General features: G+C 47.3%; 1 protein-coding gene across 3 annotated transcripts; it reads left to right on the top strand.

Annotated features, from left to right (window-relative positions):
- Positions 1–1248: 1248 nt before the first annotated feature.
- orc2 (origin recognition complex, subunit 2) lies at positions 1249–21807 on the top strand. Of its 3 annotated transcripts, XM_029706123.1 has the most exons (18): positions 1249–1429; positions 1936–2006; positions 3543–3668; positions 3999–4097; positions 4242–4271; positions 6444–6527; positions 8368–8393; positions 8474–8531; positions 11289–11491; positions 15384–15482; positions 15759–15868; positions 16245–16377; positions 17001–17097; positions 19741–19887; positions 19978–20149; positions 20752–20813; positions 20914–21032; positions 21146–21807. In XM_029706123.1, exons 2-18 carry the CDS (start codon positions 1937–1939, stop codon positions 21224–21226), a joined length of 1716 nt encoding a protein of 571 aa, XP_029561983.1. In that variant the 5' UTR covers positions 1249–1429; position 1936; the 3' UTR covers positions 21227–21807. The 3 variants fall into 3 exon arrangements, with proteins under 3 accessions (XP_029561983.1, XP_029561981.1, XP_029561982.1); XM_029706121.1 differs by lacking the exon at positions 1249–1429 and having other exon boundaries at positions 1706–2006; XM_029706122.1 differs by lacking the exons at positions 1249–1429; positions 4242–4271 and having other exon boundaries at positions 1707–2006.
- Positions 21808–22315: the final 508 nt, after the last annotated feature.

Raw genomic sequence — 22315 nt, 5'->3', positions numbered from 1 at the left:
GGAGAGAGACCCTCCTGTAGGTTTTAACTCCAACCCTGTTCCTGGAGAGATACCCTCCTGGAGGTTTACACTCCAACCCTGTTCCCGGAGAGAGACCCTCCTGTAGGTTTTAACTCCAACCCTGTTCCTGGAGAGATACCCTCCTGGAGGTTTACACTCCAACCCTGTTCCTGGAGAGAGACCCTCCTGGAGGTTTTAACTCCAACCCTGTTCCTGGAGAGATACCCTCCTGGAGGTTTTAACTCCAACCCTGTTCCTGGAGAGAGACCCTCCTGTAGGTTTTAACTCAACCCTGTTCCTGGAGAGATACCCTCCTGGAGGTTTTAACTCCAACCCTGTTCCTGGAGAGAGACCCTCCTGTAGGTTTTAACTCAACCCTGTTCCTGGAGAGAGACCCTCCTGTAGGTTTTAACTCCAACCCTGTTCCTGGAGAGAGACCCTCCTGTAGGTTTTAACTCCAACCCTGATCATGCGCATCTGATTAAATAATTAGCTGGTTGATAAACTGAATCAGGTTAGTTATGACTGGGGTTGGTGCAGAAACCTACAGGAAGATTGGTAGCTCTCCAGCAACAGGGTTGGAGAGCCCTGACCTAGGACATCAACAGCCAGCCAGGGTTTCATTAAATAAGCTAAATAGGCAATACTTTTTATTTCACATTTAAGCCTTAAAGCCATTTAAGCCCTGTTGTATTCGGCGCATGTGACTAATAACATTTGATGTGCCACAACAATTTTAGCCTTTTGTGTTTCTATTCTTGGACTTCACTGTTGTCCACTTGTAACCGATGTGAAATGGCTAGTTAGCGGTGGTGCGCGCTAATAGCATTTCAATCGATGCTTCGGTGGGTGTCAGTTGTTGATGCGTGCAAGGGTCCCTGGTTCGAGCCCGGGTTGGGGCGAAGAGAGGGACGGAACCTACACTGTTACACACTCATCGTTGTCAATAACTGTACTCGATTTACTTTTTTTAATCTTCAAAGTAGATAAATGCAAAGTAGATAAATGCAAAAACAAAGCAATATATTAATATGGTTTGTTAACACTATCATTTGTTTACGAGCATAATAGCTGTACTTTTAATTTTAATCTGCTTCCGCCATGTTAACAACGTGGCTCAGAGCGCACCTCCTCCTCTCTGACGCACCTCTGGTGGAGCTGCGCGCCAAGCATCTTGGGAAGTGGTGTTTTACAGAATTCTGCCTTCTGATTGGTCGAAACTAAATCCACGACCTTTCACTCAACACGTGGTTTAAAAACTTGCGGTCTGGCCCGCGGAAATCTGTCCAAGATCTTTCAAGCTGCGCGCACTTTGTAGATGTTTCTAACTTGACTTAGTGTAGTAGCTAATATTTGTCCTTTTTTAATTTGTAATAATTGTGTCTTCTACAAGACGTGCGTTATAACGGGTAGTAAAAACAGCAGACAGGCAAGTCCCTGCTTTTCGTGGCATATTGTTTCATTAGCTAGCTAACGATAGCGCATGTTTCTGTGTTATATTTCCGCGTTTCAAAACATCTGGGAACTCGGAAATCTCCGACTTCAGTGCGTTCATGGTGATTTCAACACAACTGGGAAAAATACGAGGTCAAATCATGATCAGGGATCTTCAGGTCGGAGCTCTAGAAAGAGGCCCGAGATTCCGAGTTGGATGACTGTTCAAAATGACTTTCTCTGTCGGAGAATGTTTTGTTTTATTTTTTCTCCAAAGTTCCCAGTTGTCTGGACTGAAGTCAGAGATTTCCAAGTTGTCATTTCCAAGTTTCCAGTTGTTTTGAACGCAGCATCAATTCAAGAGCTCTGATCTCCCGAGTTCCCAGTTAAACACTGAGTGTTGTAGGTAGTAGTAGTGATGATGATGATGATGATGATGATGTGCATCGGCATGACATTGTGTTGGAAGTGGTGTGGTGATGAAGGTGTGCTTCTGTGCAGTATGAGTTTATTGGAGGTGAGGTTTGTGGGCGACGGAGATGCACTGGAACACATAGTGGACAAACAAGAAGGTAGGAGTCAGACCACACACACACACCATCACAAAGACCACACACACCATCACAAAGACCACACACCCACACACCATCACAAAGACCACACACACACACACGCACCATCACAAAGACCACACACACACACACACATGCACCATCACAAAGACCACACACACGCACCATCACAAAGACCACACACACCATCACAAAGACCACACACACACACCATCAGAAAGACCACACACACACACACACCACACAAACACACACCATCACAAAGACCACACACACCATCACAAAGACCACACACACACACACACACCATCACAAAGACCACACACACCATCACAAAGACCACACACACACACCATCACAAAGACCACACACACACACACACCATCACAAAGACCACACACCATCACAAAGACCACACACCACACACACACACACCACACAAACACACACCATCACAAAGACCACACACACACACCATCACAAAGACCACACACACACACCATCACAAAGACCACACACACACACCATCACAAAGACCACACACACACACACCATCACAAAGACCACCCACACACACCATCACAAAGACCACCCACACACACCATCAAAGGCCACACGCACCATCAAAGGCCACACGCACCATCAAAGGCCACACGCACCATCAAAGACCACACACACCATCACAAAGACCCCACACACACACCATCACAAAGACCCCACACACACACACACACCATCACAAAGACCCCACACACACACACCATCACAAAGACCACACACACACACACCATCACAAAGACCACACAAACACACACCATCACAAAGACCACACACACACACCATCACAAAGACCACACACACACACCATCACAAAGACCACACACACACACACCATCACAAAGACCACCCACACACACCATCACAAAGACCACCCACACACACCATCACAAAGACCACCCACACACACCATCAAAGGCCACACGCACCATCAAAGACCACACACACCATCACAAAGACCCCACACACACACCATCACAAAGACCCCACACACACACACACACCATCACAAAGACCACACACACACACACACCATCACAAAGACTCCACACACACACACACCATCACAAAGACTCCACACACACACACACCATCACAAAGACCACACACACACACACACACCACACAAACACACACCATCACAAAGACCACACACACACACCATCACAAAGACCACACACACACACGAACACAAAGACCACACACACACACCATCACAAAGACCACACACACACCATCACAAAGACCACCCACACACACCATCAAAGGCCACACGCACATCAAAGACCACACACACCATCACAAAGACCCCACACACACACCATCACAAAGACCACACACACACACACACACCATCACAAAGACCACACACACACACACCATCACAAAGACTCCACACACACACACACACCATCTCAAAGACCACACACACGTACATGTACTCCTGACTGAGGGATTTGTTGGTTTTGCTGTGTGTAGACGTGCAGGGCAGCCACAGCAGTCTGCAGAGGCTGGTGACTCTGAGGAGTGGAGCGGAGAGGAGCAGTAGAGAGGATGGAGCAGGCCTTAGTGAGCTGCACTATGTCCAGGCCCTCGGAACAGATGGTGTGTGTTTGTGTCTCGGTCCGTCGGTCGGTCTGTCGGTCGGTCGGTCTGTCATGACGAACAGCCCTACTGACTGTGCATATGTGTGTCCTGTCTGCCTGCCTGACTGTGTGGGGAGAGACTGTTGGACTGTGTGTGTGTGGGGAGACTCTGACTGTGTCCTGTCTGACTTGTGTCCTGTCTGACTTGTGTCCTGTCTGACTTGTGTCCTGTCTGACTTGTGTCCTGTCTGACTTGTGTCCTGTCTGACTTGTGTCTTGTCTGACTTGTGTCTTGTCTGACTTGTGTCTTGTCTGACTTGTGTCCTGTCTGACTGTGTCCTGTCTGAAGAGGGGGAGGAGTGTGTAGCAGCAGCAGCAGCAGCAGGAGGAGGAGCATCAGTGTTCACCTTTCAGACGGTGAAACGCGCCAACAGGATGGCCCAGATGGGTAAGTCTCTCCAAACGTTATCTGTAATATTGACAACATGCTCTAACAGGAAATACATGCTCTAACAGGAAATACATGCTCTAACAGGAAATACATGCTCTAACAGGAAATACATGCTCTAACAGGAAATACATGCTCTAACAGGAAATACATGTCCTCAGAGATGGAAGCCAGGTGAGATCAGGTGGGACCATTCTAGCCAATGAGGTCAGGTGGGACCATTCTAGCCAATGAGGTCAGGTGGGACCATTCTAGCTAGAGGTCGACCGATTATGATTTTTCAACGCTGATACCGATTATTGGAGGACCCAAATAAAATTTAAAAAAATAAAAATAATTTGTAATTTTTTTAAACATTTTTTATAAATAAATAAAAATAATAATAAATAAATGTATTTAATTTTTTATTTACATTTTTACATTTGTTTGTAATAATGACAATTACAACAATACTGAATGAACACTTATTTTAACTTAATATAATACATAAATAAAATCAATTTAGCCTCAAATAAATAATGAAACATGTTACATTTGGTTTAAATAATGCAAAAACAAAGTGTTGGAGAAGAAAGTAAAAGTGCAATATGTGCCATGTTAGAAAGCTAACGTTTAAGTTCCTTGCTCAGAACATGAGAACATATGAAAGCTGGTGGTTCCTTTTAACATGAGTCTTCAATATTCCCAGGTAAGAAGTTTTAAGTTGTAGTTATTATAGGACTATTTCTCTCTATTCGATTTGTATTTTGCACTTTAGTATTGCCAGTGTAACAGTATAGCTTCCGTCCCTCTCCTCGCTCCTACCTGGGCTCAAACCAGGAACACATCGACAACAGCCACCCTCGAAGCAGCGTTACCCATGTAGAGCAAGGGGAACAACTACTCCAAGTCTCAGAGCAAGTGACGTTTGAAACGCTATTAGCGCGCACCCGGCTAACTAGCTAGCCATTTCACATCGGTTACACCAGCCTAATCTTGGGAGTTGACAGGCTTGAAGTCATAAACAGCGCAATGCATTGCGAAGAGCTGCTGGCGAACGCACTAAAGTGCTGTTTGAATGAACTCATAGACTTTATTATATTATAATTAACACACAGAAATATGAGCCTTTGGTCATTAATATGGTCGAATCCGGAAACTATCATCTCAAAAACAAAACGTTTATTTTTTCGGTGAAATATGGAATCGTTCCGTATTTTATCTAACGGGTGGCATCCCTAAGTCTAAATATCCCTGTTACATTGCACAACCTTCAATGTTATGTCATAATTACGTAAAATTCTGGCAAATTAGTTCGCATCGAGCCAGGCGGCCCAAACTGTTGCATAAACCCTGACTCTGCGTGCAATGAACGCAAAATGACACAATTTCACCTGGTTAATATTGCCTGCTAACCTGGATTTCTTTTAGCTAAATATGCAGGTTTAAAAATGTATACTTCTGTGTATTGATTTTAAGAAAGGCATTGATGTTTATGGTTAGGTACAAGTTGGATCAACGACAGTCCTTTTTCGCGAATGCGCACCGCATCGATTATATGCAACGCAGGACAGGCTAGATAAACTAGTAATATCATCAACTATGTGTAGTTAACTAGTGATTATGATTGATTGATTGTTTTTCATAAGATAAGTTTAATGCTAGCTAGCAACTTACCTTGGCTTGTTACTGCATTCGCGTAACAGGCAGGCTGCTCGTGGAGTGCAATGTAAAGCAGGTGGTTAGAGCGTTGGACTAATTAACCGTAAGGTTGCAAGATTGAATCCCCGAGCTGACAAGGTAAAAATCTGTCGTTCTGCCCCTGAACAAGGCAGTTAACCCACCGTTCCTAGGCCGTCATTGAAAATAAGAATGTGTTCTTAATAACTGACTTGCCTAGTTAAAAAATAATAATAAAAAATAAAAAACCGGCAAATCGGTGGCCAAAAATGCCGATAACCAGTTGTTATGAAAACCTGAAATCGGCCCCAATTAATCGGCCATTCCGATTAATCGGTCGACCTCTAATTCTAGCCAATGAGGTCAGGTGGGACCATTCTAGCCAATGAGGTCAGGTGGGACCATTCTAGCCAATGAGGTCAGGTGGGACCATTCTAGCCAATGAGGTCAGGTGGGACCATTCTAGCCAATGAGGTCAGGTGGGACCATTCTAGCCAATGAGGTCAGATAAGCCTCACGCAGCACATTCTTCTGTTCACCAAATCATCGTTGTCTTATTTTCATGGGCAGATTTTGGGCAGTGAAGCAGCTCGCTTTGCCTTTTCCTGTCTGGTCTCTCTCGCTCTCTGGCTCATAGAGTAACAAGTGTGTGTGTGTGTGTGTGTGTGTGTGTGTGTGTGTGTGTAGCGTCTGAGCTGGCTCGGACCCCAGTGAGGAGCGTGACCTTCAGAACAACACCTGACCCTTCTAGCCCCGCCCACAATGGCTGCAGTGAGTCCCTCTTTCATCCATCTCTTCCTTCCTGTTCTCATCCATCTCTTCCTTCCCGTTTCCTCATCCTCGTTCTCATCCATCTCTTCCTTCCTGTTCTCATCCATCTCTTCCTTCCTGTTCTCATCCATCTCTTCCTTCCCGTTTCCTCATCCTCGTTCTCATCCATCTCTTCCTTCCTCGTTCTCATCCATCTCTTCCTTCCCGTTCTCTCCTTGTTTTCATCTCTATATCTCTGGATGTGACCAACACAATTGGATTAGATGTACAGTACCAGTCAAAAGTTTGGACACACCTACTCATTCCAGGGTTTTTCTTTATTTTTACTATTTTCTACGTTGTAGAATAATAGTGAAGGCATCAAAACTATGAAATAACACATATGGAATCATGTAGTAACCAAAAAAGTATATTTTATATGTGAGATTCTTCAAAGTACCCACGCTTTGCCTTGATGACAGCTTTGCACACTCTTGGCATTCTCTCAACCAGCTTAATGAGGAATGCTTTTTCAACAGTCTTGAAGGAGTTCCCACATATGCTGAGCACTTGTTGGCTGCTTCACTCTGCGGTCCGACTCATCCATAACCATATCAATTGGGGTGAAGTCGGGTGATTGTGGAGGCCAGGTCATCTGATGCAGCACTCCATCACTCTCCTTCTTGGTCAAATAGCCCTTACACAGCCTGGAGGTGTGTTGGGTCATTGTCCTGTTGAAAAACAAATGATAGTCCCACTAAGCCCAAACCAGATGGGATGGCGTATCGCTGCAGAATGCTGTGGTAGCCATGCTGGTTAAATGCCCCTTGAATTCTTAATTAAACCAGACAGTCCCCAGCAAAGCACCATCACACCTCCTCCTCCATGCTTCACGGTGGGAACCACACATGCGGAGATCATCCTTTAACCTACTCTGAGTCTCACAAAGACACAGCGGTTGGAACCAAAAATCGCAAATTTGGACTCATCAGACCGAAGGACAGATTTCCACCGGTCTAATGTCCATTGCTCGTGTTTCTTGGCCCAAGCAAGTCTCTTCTTATTGGTGTCCTTTAGTAGTGGTTTCTTTGCAGTAACTCGACCATAAAGGCCTGATTCACACAGTCTCCTCTGAACAGTTGATGTTGAGGTGTCTGTTACTTGAACTCTGAAGAATTTATTTGGGCTGCAATTTCTGAGGTTGGTATCTCTAATGAACTTATCCTCTGCAGCAGAGGTAACTCTGGGTCTTCCTTTCCTGTGGCGGTCCTCATGAGAGACAGTTTCATCATAGCGCTTGATGGTTTTTGCGACTGCACTTGAAGAAACTTTCTAAGTTATTGAAAATTTCCCGCTTGACTGACTTATGAACTGTCGTTTCTCTTTGCATATTTGAGCTGTTCTTGCCATAATATGGACTTATCCCTCTTTGGTAAAATACCATCTTCTGTATACCACCCCTACCTTTTCACAACACAACTGATTGGCTCAAACACATTAAGAAGGAAAGAAATTCCACAAATTAACTTTTAACAAGGCACACCTGTTAATTGAAATGCATTCCAGGTGACTACTTCATGAAGCTGGTTGAGAGAATGACAAGAGTGTGCAAAGGGTGGCTACTTTGAAGAAACCCATATAAAATATATTTTGATTTGTTTAACACTATTGTGGTTACTACATGTTTCCATATGTGTTATTTCATAGTTTTGATGTCTTCACTATTATTCTACAATGTAGAAAAAGAAACCCTTGAATGAGTGAGTAGGTGTGATAACTTTTGACTGGTTCTGTACATCGATGTCTCCTAATGATCAGGTGGATGATGTCCATTTTCTCTGTATGTTCTCCCTGTCTCTAGAGAGTGAGAACAGGACTCCTCAGAAGGTGAGTATTGGAGAGGACAGATGGAGCCAGTTGGTGCCAGTGCTGAGCTGTGACCTGTGTTACTTCCTGTTTCGTCTCAGGGCAGGAAGGTGCAGTTTCTTTCCACAACGCCCCACAGACTCAGGAAGAGACTCTCAGGTGGGAAACAAACAATCGGCTTACTGACGTTGTAACTAAATGTTTGGGACGTTCGATAAACTCTTTCAACCGTGACTACACGGAATTACAGTTCAGAAAAATACACTTAACAAAAAATATAAACGCAACATGTAAAGTGTTGGTCTCATGTTTCATGAGCTGAAATTAAAGATCCTAGAAATTTTCCATATGTACAAAATTATTTCTCTCACATGTTGTGCACAAATTTGTTTACGTCCCTGTTAGTGAGTATTTCTCCTTTGCCAAGATAATCCATCTACCTAACAGGTCTGGCATATCGATAGTTAATTAAAAATAAGTTAATTAAACATGATCATTACACAGGTGCACCTTGTGCTAGGGACAATAAAAGGCCACTCTAAAATGTGCAGTTTCGTCACACAAAACAATGCCGCAGATGTCTCAAGTTGAGGGAGTGTGCAATTGTCATGCTGACTGCAGGAATATCCACCAGAGCTGTTGCCAGAGAATTTAATGTTAATGTCTCTACCATAAGCCGCCTCCAACATCGTTTTAGAGAATTCGGCAGTACGTCCAACCGGCCACACGACCGTATGGCGTCGTGTGGATGAGCGGTTTGCTGATGTCAACATTGTGAACAGAGTGCCCCACTATGGGGTTATGGTGTGGGCAGGCATAAGCTACGGACAACTAACACAATTGTATTTTATTGATGGCAATTTGAATGCACAGAGATGCCGTGATGAGATCCTGAGGCCCATCGCTGTGCCATTCATCCGCCACCATCACCTCATGTTTCAGCATGATAATGCACGTCTCCATGTAGCAAGGATCTGGACACAATTCCTGCAAGCTGAACATGTCCCAGTTCTTCCATGGCCTGCATACTCACCAGACATGTCACCCATTGAGCATGTTTGGGATGCTCTGGATCGACATGTACAAGTGGGACAACATTCCACAGGCCACAATCAACAGCCTGATCAACTCTATGTGAAGGAGATGTGTCGCGCTGCATGAGACAAATGGTGGTCACACCAGATACTGACTGGTTTTCTGATCCACGTCCCTACCTATTTTTTTTAAGGTATCTGTGACCAACAGATATATATTGTTATACACTGCTCAAAAAATAAAGGGAACACTTAAACAACACAATGCAACTCCAAGTCAACTTCTGTGAAATCAAACTGTCCACCTAGGAAGCAACACTGATTGACAATAAATTGCACATGCTGTTGTGCAAATGGAATAGACAACAGGTGGAAATTATAGGCAATTGGCAAGACACCCCCAATAAAGGAGTGGTTCTACAGGTGGGGACCACAGACCACTTCTCAGTTCCTATGCTTTCTGGCTGATGTTTTGGTCACTTTTGAATGCTGGCGGTGCTTTCACTCTAGTGGTAGCATGAGACGGAGTCTACAACCCACACAAGTGGCTCAGGTAGTGCAGCTCATCCAGGATGGCACATCAATGCGAGCTGTGGCAAGAAGGTTTGCTGTGTCTGTCAGCGTAGTGTCCAGAGCATGGAGGCGCTAAGAGGAGACAGGCCAGTACATCAGGAGACGTGGAGGAGGCCGTAGGAGGGCAACAACCCAGCAGCAGGACCGCTACCTCCGCCTTTGTGCAAGGAGGAGCAGGAGAAGCACTGCCAGAGCCCTGCAAAATGACCTCCAGCAGGCCACAAATGTGCATGTGTCTGCTCAAACGGAAACAGACTCTATGAGGGCCCGACGTCCACAGGTGGGGGTTGTGCTTACAGCCCAACACCGTGCAGGACGTTTGGCATTTGCCAGAGAACACCAAGATTGGCAAATTCGCCATTGGCGCCCTGTGCTCTTCACAGATGAGAGCAGGTTCACACTGAGCACGTGACAGACGTGACAGAGTCTGGAGACGCCGTGGAGAACGTTCTGCTGCCTGCAACATCCTCCAGCATGACCGGTTTGGCGGTGGGTCAGTCATGGTGTGGGGTGGCATTTCTTTGGGGGGGCCGCACAGCCCTCCATGTGCTAGCCAGAGGTAGCCTGACTGCCATTAGGTACCGAGATGAGATCCTCAGACCCCTTGTGAGACCATATGCTGGTGCGGTTGGCCCTGGGTTCCTCCGAATGCAAGACAATGCTAGACCTCATGTGGCTGGAGTGTGTCAGCAGTTCCTGCAAGAGGAAGGCATTGATGCTATGGACTGGCCCGCCCGTTCCCCAGACCTGAATCCAATTGAGCACATCTGGGACATCATGTCTCGCTCCATCCACCAACGCCACGTTGCACCACAGACTGTCCAGGAGTTGGCGGATGCTTTAGTCCAGGTCTGGGAGGAGATCCCTCAGGAGACCATCCGCCACCTCATCAGGAGCATGCCCAGGCGTTGTAGGGAGGTCATACAGGCACGTGGAGGCCACACACTACTGAGCCTCATTTTGACTTGTTTTAAGGACATTACATCAAAGTTGGACTCCAAATCCAGACCTCCATGGGTTGATAAATTGGATTTCCATTGATTATTTTTGTGTGATTTTGTTGTCAGCACATTCAACTATGTAAAGAAAAAAGTATTTAATAAGATTATTTCATTCATTCAGATCTAGGATGTGTTGTTTAAGTGTTCCCTTTATTTTTTTGAGCAGTGTATTCCCAGTCATGTGAAATCCATAGATTAGAGCGTAATTTATTTCAATTGACTGATTTCCTCATATGAACTGTAACTCTTTGAAATTGTTGCATATTGTGTTTCTATTTTTGTTTAGTATATTAAACTGTCTGTTTTAGATCCCAGCCTGAGGTCTGACAGCGACAGCGAGCTCTCTCCCTCTGACTCTGGAGGGGAGGAGGAGGAGGAGGAGGAGGAGGATGATGATGATGAAGAGGAGGACAGAGTGAATCAGTCCAGCACACCCAGTAAGCCTCCAGCCACAGCTCTCTATAAGACACCTGCTAAGAAGAGCAAGACTGCCCCAGAACCACCCTGCCAGGTTAGTCACCCAGAACCACTCACCCAGAACCACCCAGCCAGGTTAGTCACCCAGAACCACTCAGCCAGAACCACCCTGCCAGGTTAGTCACCCAGAACCACTCAGCCAGAACCACCCTGCCAGGTTAGTTACCCAGAACCACTCAGCCAGAACCACCCTGCCAGGTTAGTTACCCAGAACCACCCAGCCAGGTTAGTCACCCAGAACCACCCTGCCAGGTTAGTCACCCAGAACCACCCTGCCAGGTCAGTCACCCAGAACCACTCACCCAGAACCACCCTGCCAGGTTAGTCACCCAGAACCACCCTGCCAGGTTAGTCACCCAGAACCACCCTGCCAGGTTAGTCACCCAGAACCACCCTGCCAGGTTAGTCACCCAGAACCACCCTGCCAGGTTAGTCGCCCCAGAACCACCCTGCCAGGTTAGTCGCCCCAGAACCACCCTGCCAGGTTAGTCACCCAGAACCACCCTGCCAGGTCAGTCACCCAGAACCACTCACCCAGAACCACCCTGCCAGGTTAGTCACCCAGAACCACCCTGCCAGGTTAGTCACCCAGAACCACCCAGCCATGTCAGACAGTCAGCAATATTTGTATTTTTTATGGATCCCCATTAGTTCCTGCCAAGGCAGCAGCTACTCTTCCTGGGGTTTATTATGGATCCCCATTAGTTCCTGCCAAGGCAGCAGCTACTCTTCCTGGGGTTTATTATGGATCCCCATTAGTTCCTGCCAAGGAAGCAGCTACTCTTCCTGGGGTTTATTATGGATCCCCATTAGTTCCTGTCAAGGCAGCAGCTACTCTTCCTGGGGTTTATTATGGATCCCCATTAGTTCCTGCCAAGGCAGCAGCTACTCTTCCTGGGGTTTATTATGGATCCCCATTAGTTCCTGCCAAGGCAGCAGCTACTCTTCCTGGGGTTTATTATGGATCCCCATTAGTTCCTGCCAAGGCAGCAGCTACTCTTCCGGGGGTTTATTATGGATCCCCATTAGTTCCTGTCAAGGCAGCAGCTACTCTTCCTGGGGTTTATTATTGGTCCCCATTAGTTCCTGTCAAGGCAGCGGCTACTCTTCCTGGGGTTTATTATGGATCCCCATTAGTTCCTGCCAAGGCAGCGGCTACTCTTCCTGGGGTTTATTATGGATCCCCATTAGTTCCTGCCAAGGCAGCAGCTACTCTTCCTGGGGTTTATTATGGATCCCCATTAGTTCCTGCCAAGGCAGCAGCTACTCTTCCTGGGGTTTATTATGGATCCCCATTAGTTCCTGTCAAGGCAGCAGCTACTCTTCCTGGGGTTTATTATTGGTCCCCATTAGTTCCTGTCAAGGCAGCGGCTACTCTTCCTGGGGTTTATTATGGATCCCCATTAGTTCCTGCCAAGGCAGCAGCTACTCTTCCTGGGGTTTATTATGGATCCCCATTAGTTCCTGCCAAGGCAGCAGCTACTCTTCCTGGGGTTTATTATGGATCCCCATTAGTTCCTGTCAAGGCAGCAGCTACTCTTCCTGGGGGTTTATTATGGATCCCCATTAGTTCCTGCCAAGGCAGCAGCTACTCTTCCTGGGGTTTATTATGGATCCCCATTAGTTCCTACCAAGGCAGCAGCTACTCTTCCTGGGGTTTATTATGGATCCCCATTAGTTCCTGTCAAGGCAGCAGCTACTCTTCCTGGGGTTTATTATGGATCCCATTAGTTCCTGCCAAGGCAGCAGCTACTCTTCCTGGGGTTTATTATGGATCCCATTAGTTCCTGCCAAGGCAGCAGCTACTCTTCCTGGGGTTTATTATGGATCCCCATTAGTTCCTGCCAAGGCAGCGGCTACTCTTCCTGGGGTTTATTATTGGTCCCCATTAGTTCCTGCCAAGGCAGCAGCTACTCTTCCTGGGGTTTATTATGGATCCCCATTAGTTCCTGCCAAGGCAGCAGCTGCTCTTCCTGGGGTCCAAACATATTAAGGCACGTACATTACATATAAAACAAAAGATAACAGTACATTATAACATTATTACACCAGTACATAGCTACAATACAACATGTAATACCAGCATACAACAATATCACAATGTGTGTGTTAGCATGTGTACAGAGCATTCAGAAAGTATTCAGACCCCTTGAATTTTTCCACATTGTTACGTTACAACCTTATTCTAAAATGGATGAAAACTGTTTTTTTTTCGTCAATCTACACAAACTAAACAATACTATTACATTTACATAAGTATTCAGACCCTTTACTCAGTACTTTGTTAAAGCAGCTTTAGCAGTGATTTACAGCCTGGAGGCTTCTTGGATATGATGCAAAAGCTTGGCACACCTGTATTTGGGGAGTTTTTCCCATTCTTCTCAAGCTCTGTCAGGTTGGATGGGGAGCGTCGCTGCACAGCTATTTTCAGGTCTCTCCAGAGATGTTCGATCGGGTTCAAGTCCAGGCTCTGGCTGGGGCACTCAAGGACATTCAGAGACTTGTCCCGAAGCCACTTCTATTTTGTCTTGGCTGTGTGCTTAGGGTCGTTGTCCTGTTGGAAGGTGATCCTTCGTCCCAGTCCGAGGTCCTGAGCGCTCTGGAGCAGGTTTTCATCAAGGATCTCTGTACTTTGCTCTGTTCATCTTTCCCTCGATCCTGACTAGTCTCCCAGTCCCCACTGCTGAAAAACATCCCCACAACATGATGCTGCCACCACCATGCTTCACCGTAGGCATGGTGCCAGGTTTCCTCCAGATGTGACACTTGGTATTCAGGCCAAAGAGTTCAATCTTGGTTTCATCAGACCAGAGAATCTTGTTTTCTCATGGTCTGAGAGTCCTTAGGTGCCTTTTGACAAACTCCAAGCAGGCTGTCATGTGCCTTTTACTGAGGAGTGGCATCTGTCTGGCCACTCTACCATAAAGGTCTGATTGGTGGAGTGCTGCAGAGATGGTTGTCCTTCTGGAAGGTTCTCCCATCTTAACAGAGGAACTCTGGAGTTCTGTCAGTGTAACCATCGGGTTCTTGGTCACCTCCCAGACCAAGGACCTTCTCCCCCGATTCATCAGTTTGGCCGGACGGCCAGCTCTAGGAAGAGACTTGGTGGTTCCAAACTTCTTCCATTTAAGAATGATGGAGGCCACTGGTGGACTCCCAAGTTGTAGAAACATCTCAAGGATGATCAATGGAAACAGGATGCACCTGAGCTCCAATTCCGAGTCTCATAGCAAAGGGTCTGAAACATGAGGTGATGGCGGCGGATGAATGGCACAACAATGGACCTCACGATCTCATCACGGTATCTCTGTGCATTCAAATTGCCGTAGATAAAATGCAATTGTCTTTGTCTAACTTATGCCTGCCCATACGTTGGGGCACTCTGTTCCCAATCAGCAAACTGCTCACCCACACGACGCCATACACGTGGTCTGCGGTTGTGAGGTCGGTTGGATGTACTGCCAAATTCTCGAAATGAACGATAAATTCTCTGGCGACAGCTCTGGTGGACATTCCTGTAGTCAGCATGCCAATTGTACACTCCCTCGAAACTTGAGACATCTGTGACAATGTGTTGTGGCAAAACTGCACATTTTAGAGTGGCCTTTTATTGTCCCCAGCACAAGGTGCACCTATGTAATGCTCATTTTGTTTTTAATATGCTTCTTTATATGCCACACCTGTCAGGTGGATGGATTATCTTGGCAAATGAGAAATGCTCACTAACAGGGATGTAAACAAATTTGTGCACAAAATGTGAGAGAAATACACTTTCTGGGATCTTTTATTTCTGTTCATGAAACATGAGACCAACACTTTTTGTTCTCTGTGCGCCTCCCAGAGTCTGTTCTGGATGTGGGGACTGCGAAGAGACCTCTGGTGGCGTGTCTTGTGGGCTATGACTGACTTTGTCCTTTCTGTTTTAGGCCAGTCTGGTAGAGGAATACTTTGAGGCTCACGGCAGTTCGAAATTCCTGACATCAGACCGGACCCTGCAGCGCCTACACACACCTAAACTAGACAGGGTGAGTACACACACACACACACACACACCTAAACTAGACAGGGTGAGCACACACACACACACACACACCTAAACTAGACAGGGTGAGTACACACACACCTAAACTAGACCGGTTGAGTACACACACACACACACACACACCTAAAGTAGACCGGGTGAGTACACACACACACACACACACACCTTAACTAGACTGGGTGAGTACACACACACACACACACACCTAGGAGATGTATGGAAGCTTGTAAACCACATGAGTCGTGTTTGTTGTTTGTAGGAGACGTTGTTTCGTCTGTTAGAAGGGAAACCGGCGTGTTATTCTGCAGAGATTGAGAAGCTCCACTCCAGTCACCATGAACACTTCAACAAGTGGATGCTGCAGCTACGGTAAGGACCTCTCCCCCCGCGGGCCCCGTCTCTCCCCCCGCGGGCCCCCTCTCTCCCCGCGGGCCCCGTCTCTCCCCCCGCGGGCCCCCTCTCCCTCCGCGGGCCCCGTCTCTCCCCCCGCGGGCCCCCTCTCCCCCCGCGGGGGGCCCGCGGGGGGAGAGACGGGGCCCGCGGAGGGAGAGGGGGCCCGCGGGGGGAGAGGGGGCCCGCGGGGAGAGAGGCCCCCTCTCCCCCCGCGGGCCCCCTCGGCCCCCTCTCCCCCCGCGGGCCCCCTCTCCCTCCGCAGGCCCCAGGTCACAGTGAGGTTACTAGACCGTAACGCCGCTCTAGGAGTGGAGTACTAAGTGTGTGTGTGTGTGTGTGTGTGTATGTGCAGGCTGGGTTACAGTGTATTGCTGTACGGGCTGGGCAGTAAGAAGGCCTTACTAGAGGAGTTCCGAGTGTCTCTGCTCTGTCAGGAGATGCACCTGGTTGTCAACGGATTCTTCCCTTCCATCACTCTCAAATCAGTCAGTATAACACACACACCTGTACACACACACACACACACACACACACACACACACACACACACACACACACACACACACACCTGTACACACACACACACACACACACACTACACACACACACCTGTACACACACACACACACACCTGTACACACACACACACCTGTACACACCTGTACACACACACACACCTGTACACACCTGTACACACACACACACCTGTACACACCTGTACACACACACACACACCTGTACACACACACACATGTACACACACACACACACACCTGTACACACACACCTGTACACACACACACACACACACACACACACACACACCTGTACACACACACACACACACACACACACCTGTACACACACACACACACACACACCTGTACACACACACACACCTGTACACACACACACACACACACACACACACACACACACACACACACACACACACACACACACACACACACACACACCTGTACACACACACACACACCTGTACACACACACACACACACCTGTACACACACACACACACACACACACACCTGTACACACACACACCTGTACACACACACCCCTCTGATGGTCTCCTCCTGTCCTGTAGATCCTGACTGCTCTGTCTGCAGAGCTTCTAGAACACCAAGGAACGTTCCGGAACCCTGCTGACCAACTACAGTACATCACCACCACCCTCAGAGAACGTGAGTGACCTTGACCCATAGCATACAGTGACCTTGACCCATAGCATACAGTGACCTTGACCCGTAGCATACAGTGACCTTGACCCGTAGCATACAGTGACCTTGACCCGTAGCATACTGTGACCTTGACCCGTAGCATACTGTGACCTTGACCCGTAGCATACTGTGACCTTGACCCGTAGCATACTGTGACCTTGACCCGTAGCATACTGTGACCTTGACCCGTAGCATACAGTGACCTTGACCCGTAGCATACAGTGACCTTGACCCGTAGCATACAGTGACCTTGACCCGTAGCATACAGTGACCTTGACCCGTAGCATACAGTGACCTTGACCCGTAGCATACAGTGACCTTGACCCGTAGCATACAGTGACCTTGACCCGTAGCATACAGTGACCTTGACCCGTAGCATACAGTGACCTTGACCCGTAGCATACAGTGACCTTGACCCGTAGCATACAGTGACCTTGACCCGTAGCATACAGCGACCTTGACCCGTAGCATACAGCGACCTTGACCCGTAGCATACAGCGACCGGTGTGACCTTGACCCGTAGCATACTGTGACCGGTGTGACCTTGACCCGTAGCATACTGTGACCGGTGTGACCTTGACCCGTAGCATACAGTGACCGGTGTGACCTTGACCCGTAGCATACAGTGACCGGCGTGACCTTGACCCGTAGCATACTGTGACCGGCGTGACCTTGACCCGTAGCATACAGTGACCGGCGTGACCTTGACCCGTAGCATACAGTGACCGGCGTGACCTTGACCCATAGCATACAGTGACCTTGACCCATAGCATACAGTGCTTTGCTAAAGTATTCATCCCCCTTTGCGTTTTTCTTATTTTGTTGCATTACAACCTGTAATTTAAATTGATTTTTATTTGGATTTCATGTAATGGACAAACACCAAATAGTCCAAATTGCTGAAGTGAAATTAAACGGAAAAGTGGTGTGTGCATATGTATTCACCCCCTTTGCTATGAAGCCCCTAAATAAGATCTGGTGCAACCAATTACCTTCAGAAGACACATAATTAGTTAGATTGCACACAGGTGGACTTTATTTAAGTGTCATATGATCTCAGTGTATATATACACCTGTTCTGAAAGGCCCCAGAGTCTGCAACACCACTAAGCAAGGGGAACCACCAAGCAAGCGGCACCATGAAGACCAATGATCTCTCCAAACAGGTCAGGGACGAAGTTGTGGAGAAATACAGATCAGGGTTGGGTTACAAAAAAAATATCTGAAACTTTGAACATCTCACAGAGCACCATTACATCCATTATTAAAAAATAATATGGCACCACAACAAACCTGCCAAGAGAGGGCCAGGACAGGGCAAGGAGGGCATTAATCAGAGAGAGAACAAAGATAACCCTGAAGGAGCTGCAAAGCTCAAAAGTGGAGATTGGCGTATCTGTCCACAGCTTTAAGCCGTACACTCCACAGAGTTGGGCTTTACGAAAGAGTGGCCAGAAAAAAGCCATTGCTTAAAGAAAAAATAAGCAAACACGTTTGGTGTTCGCCAAAAGGCATGTAGAAGACTCCCCAAACATATGGAAGAAGCTACTCTGGTCAGAGGAGACAAAAATTTAGCTTTTTAGCCATCAAGGAAAATGATATGTCTGGCCCAAACCCAACACCTCTCATCACCCCGAGAAAACCATCCCCATGTTTTTCATCGGCAGGGACTGGGAAACTGGTCAGAATTGACGGAATGGTGGATGACTCTAAATACAGAGAAATTCTCGAGGGGAAACCTGTTTCAGTCTTCCAAAGATTTGAGACTGGGACGGAGGTTCACCATCCAGCAGGACAAAGACCCTAAGCATACTGCTAAAGCAACCCTCTCCTGGTTTAAGGGGAAACATTTAAATGTCTTGGAATGGCCTAGTCAAAGCCCAGACCTCAATCCAATTGAGAATCTGTGGTATGACTTAAAGATTGCTGTACACCAGCAGAACCCATCCAACTTGAAGGAGCTGAAGCAGTTTTGCCTTGAAGAATGGGCAAAAATCCCAGTGGCTAGATGTGCCAAGCTTATAGAGACATACCCCAAGAGACTTGCAACTGTAATTGCTGCAAAAGGTGGCTCTACAAAGTATTGACTTTGAGGGGGTAAATGTTATGCGCACAAGTTTTCAGTTTTGTCTTATTTATTGTTTGTTAAACAATAAAAAAATATTTTGCATCTTCAAAGTGGTAGGCATGTTGTGTAAATCAAATGATACAACCCCCCCCCCAAAAAAATATATTTTAATTCCAGGTTACAAGGCAACAAAATAGGAAAAATGCCAAGGGGGTGAATACTTTGGCAAGCCACTGTACACGGACCAGTGTGACCTTGACCCATAAAATACCAGTGTGACCTTGACCCATAACATACCAGTGTGACCTTGACCCATAACATACATGGATCCGTGTGTGTAGACTTTGACCTGTGTGTGTGTGTGTGTGTGTGTGTGTGTGTGGACTTTGACGTGTGTGTGTGTGGACTTTGACCTGTGTGTGTGTGGACTTTGACCTGTGTGTGTGTGGACTTTGACCTGTGTGTGTGTGTGTGTGTGGGGACTTTGACCTGTGTGTGTGTGTGTGTGTGTGGACTTTGACCTGTGTGTGACTCATCAGAGCCGGACCTCCACGTGTACCTGTTGATCCACAACATTGACGGTCCCATGCTCCGCGGAGAGAAGACCCAGAATGCACTGGGTCAACTGGCCTCACTACCCAACCTGCACCTTGTCGCCTCCATCGACCACATCAACGCACCGCTCGGTACGGTACAGGGCGTCCATTTTGTCCTGTATTACTTGGTCTTTCCACAGTGCTTGTTCTGAAGGTGTGTGTGTGTGTGTCTCCCTGCAGTGTGGGACCACTGCAAACTGAGTCAGTTTAACTGGGTGTGGTGGGAGTGCGTGTGTTTCCAGCGTTATGTGGAGGAGACGTCCTATGAGAACTCTCTACTCGTTCAACAGACTGGAGCCCTCGCCCTCTCCTCCCTGACACATGTCCTACGTAGCCTTACGGCTAACGCCAGGTACAGACACTACGGCTTGCGGCTAACGCCAGGTACAGACACTACGGCTAGCGCCTTGCGGCTAACGCCAGGTACAGACACTACGGCTAGCGCCTTGCGGCTAACGCCAGGTACAGACACTACGGCTAGCGCCTTGCGGCTAACGCCAGGTACAGACACTACGGCTAGCGCCTTACGGCTAACGCCAGGTACAGACACTACGGCTAGCGCCTTACGGCTAACGGCAGGTACAGACACTACGGCTAACGCCAGGTACAGACACTACGGCTAGCGCCTTACGGCTAACGCCAGGTACAGACACTACGGCTAGCGCCTTACGGCTAACGCCAGGTACAGACACTACGGCTAGCGCCTTACGGCTAACGCCAGGTACAGACACTACGGCTAGCGCCTTACGGCTAACGCCAGGTACAGACACTACGGCTAATGCCTTACGGCTAACGCCAGGTACAGACACTACGGCTAACGCCAGGTACAGACACTACGGCTAGCGCCTTACAACTAACGCCAGGTTTTCGCTGCGTTATCTCAGCATATGTTTCTCTGTATTGGAATGTTTGGATAACGTTTGATTTTGATGGTGGTGTGTGATTGGTCGACAGGGGCATCTTTAAACTGCTGGTGGAGTTCCAACTGGAGAACAAAGACAACACTTCATACACAGGTACACACACACACACACACACACACACACACACACACAACCCCCTCCTACAACCTTTCACTGTGATTGTTTTAACGTGTGTGTGTGTGTGTGTGTGTAGGCTTGTCATTCCAGGACTTCTACCAGCGTTGTCGGGAAGCCTTCCTGGTGAACTCTGACCTCACCCTGCGAACCCAGCTCACAGAGTTCAGAGACCACAAACTCATCCGCACACGCAAGGTACACACACACACACAGAGACCACAAACTCATCCGCACACGCAAGGTGTACACACACACACACACACACGGCTACAAACTGAAATGGACAAATTTTTCCCATGATCCCTCAGGGTGCTGATGGGGTGGAGTACCTGCTGGTTGCTGTGGACACCAGCACGCTGACTGACTTCCTGGAGAAGGAAGTAGAGTGAGGAGAGGAGCAGACCTTCCGTCTTTCACTTCCATTGGACCCGAGACAACTGGGTCATATTCATACTGGGTCAGATAACTGGGTCATATTCATTTAGGGTCAGATAACTGGGTCATATTCATACTGGGTCAGATAACTGGGTCATATTCATTTAGGGTCAGATAACTGGGTCAGATAACTGGGCCGTATTCATTTAGGGTCAGATAACTGGGCCGTATTTTAGGTCATAATGATTAAGATTACAGGGACGACCTGATCTTAGATCAGCACTCTGAGACGCTTTAAGAATACGGGCCCTGATCACCTTGATGTTAACCCACACTGGGCCCTTTGGTAATTAGTTAAGAAACACTGCCTGTAGCTTGGGTCATCTGCTCTTTAGGCTAAAGTTAATTTCCACTATGTTGCTTTGACCTGGCCTTTTCAGTGCAGAGGATGTACACATTCCCTGTTTGTGTGTTTTTGATGATTTTTGTTTAGTCTTATTGACCACCTCTTTGAAAATCTGTAGCACTGTTGTATTGGCAACTCTTCACATTCTGTAAAAAATAAAGTATTTCAGTATCTTTATTTACACAAAAAGTGATTCTGATTAAGAAAAGGCAGACTGAATACATGCTGGTAGGGAATAGAAAGAATGAGACAGACCAGAGAGTTTCTCAACCCAGAGGCGCAACAACTTGAGACTTCCAGGAACTCTTTGTGAAACGGATCGAACAGACCAGGTTTTGGGGTTTCAGAAGTCAATGAGATTAGTGAGAGAAAAAAATCTTCCTTCGTTCATTTTTCTCGACATCTAAAGACACAATTCTAGATTGGAGCCAATGTCTGAACGTTGTTACTCCAACCTCCATGAAACCGATACATTTTAATTTTCTGCAAAGTCAACTTCATATTGATGGAGTACCTTTTGATTTGCTCATCCAGTTTCTGGCTATTGAACCCTGACCTGTTCACCAGATGTGCTGCCTTGTCCTAGACCTGCTGTTTTCGACCATCTCCCTGCCGCTCTACCGCCTCTGAAAAGCCAACTGACCGTTACTCCTGAGGTGCTGACCTGTTGCACCCTCGACAACCACTGGGATTAATA

Source organism: Salmo trutta, chromosome 21, assembly GCF_901001165.1.
Source record: "Salmo trutta chromosome 21, fSalTru1.1, whole genome shotgun sequence".
NCBI lineage: Eukaryota > Metazoa > Chordata > Actinopteri > Salmoniformes > Salmonidae > Salmo > Salmo trutta.
Note: the sequence above shows the minus strand (reverse complement) of the source record. Positions and strands in the feature narration are given on the sequence as shown.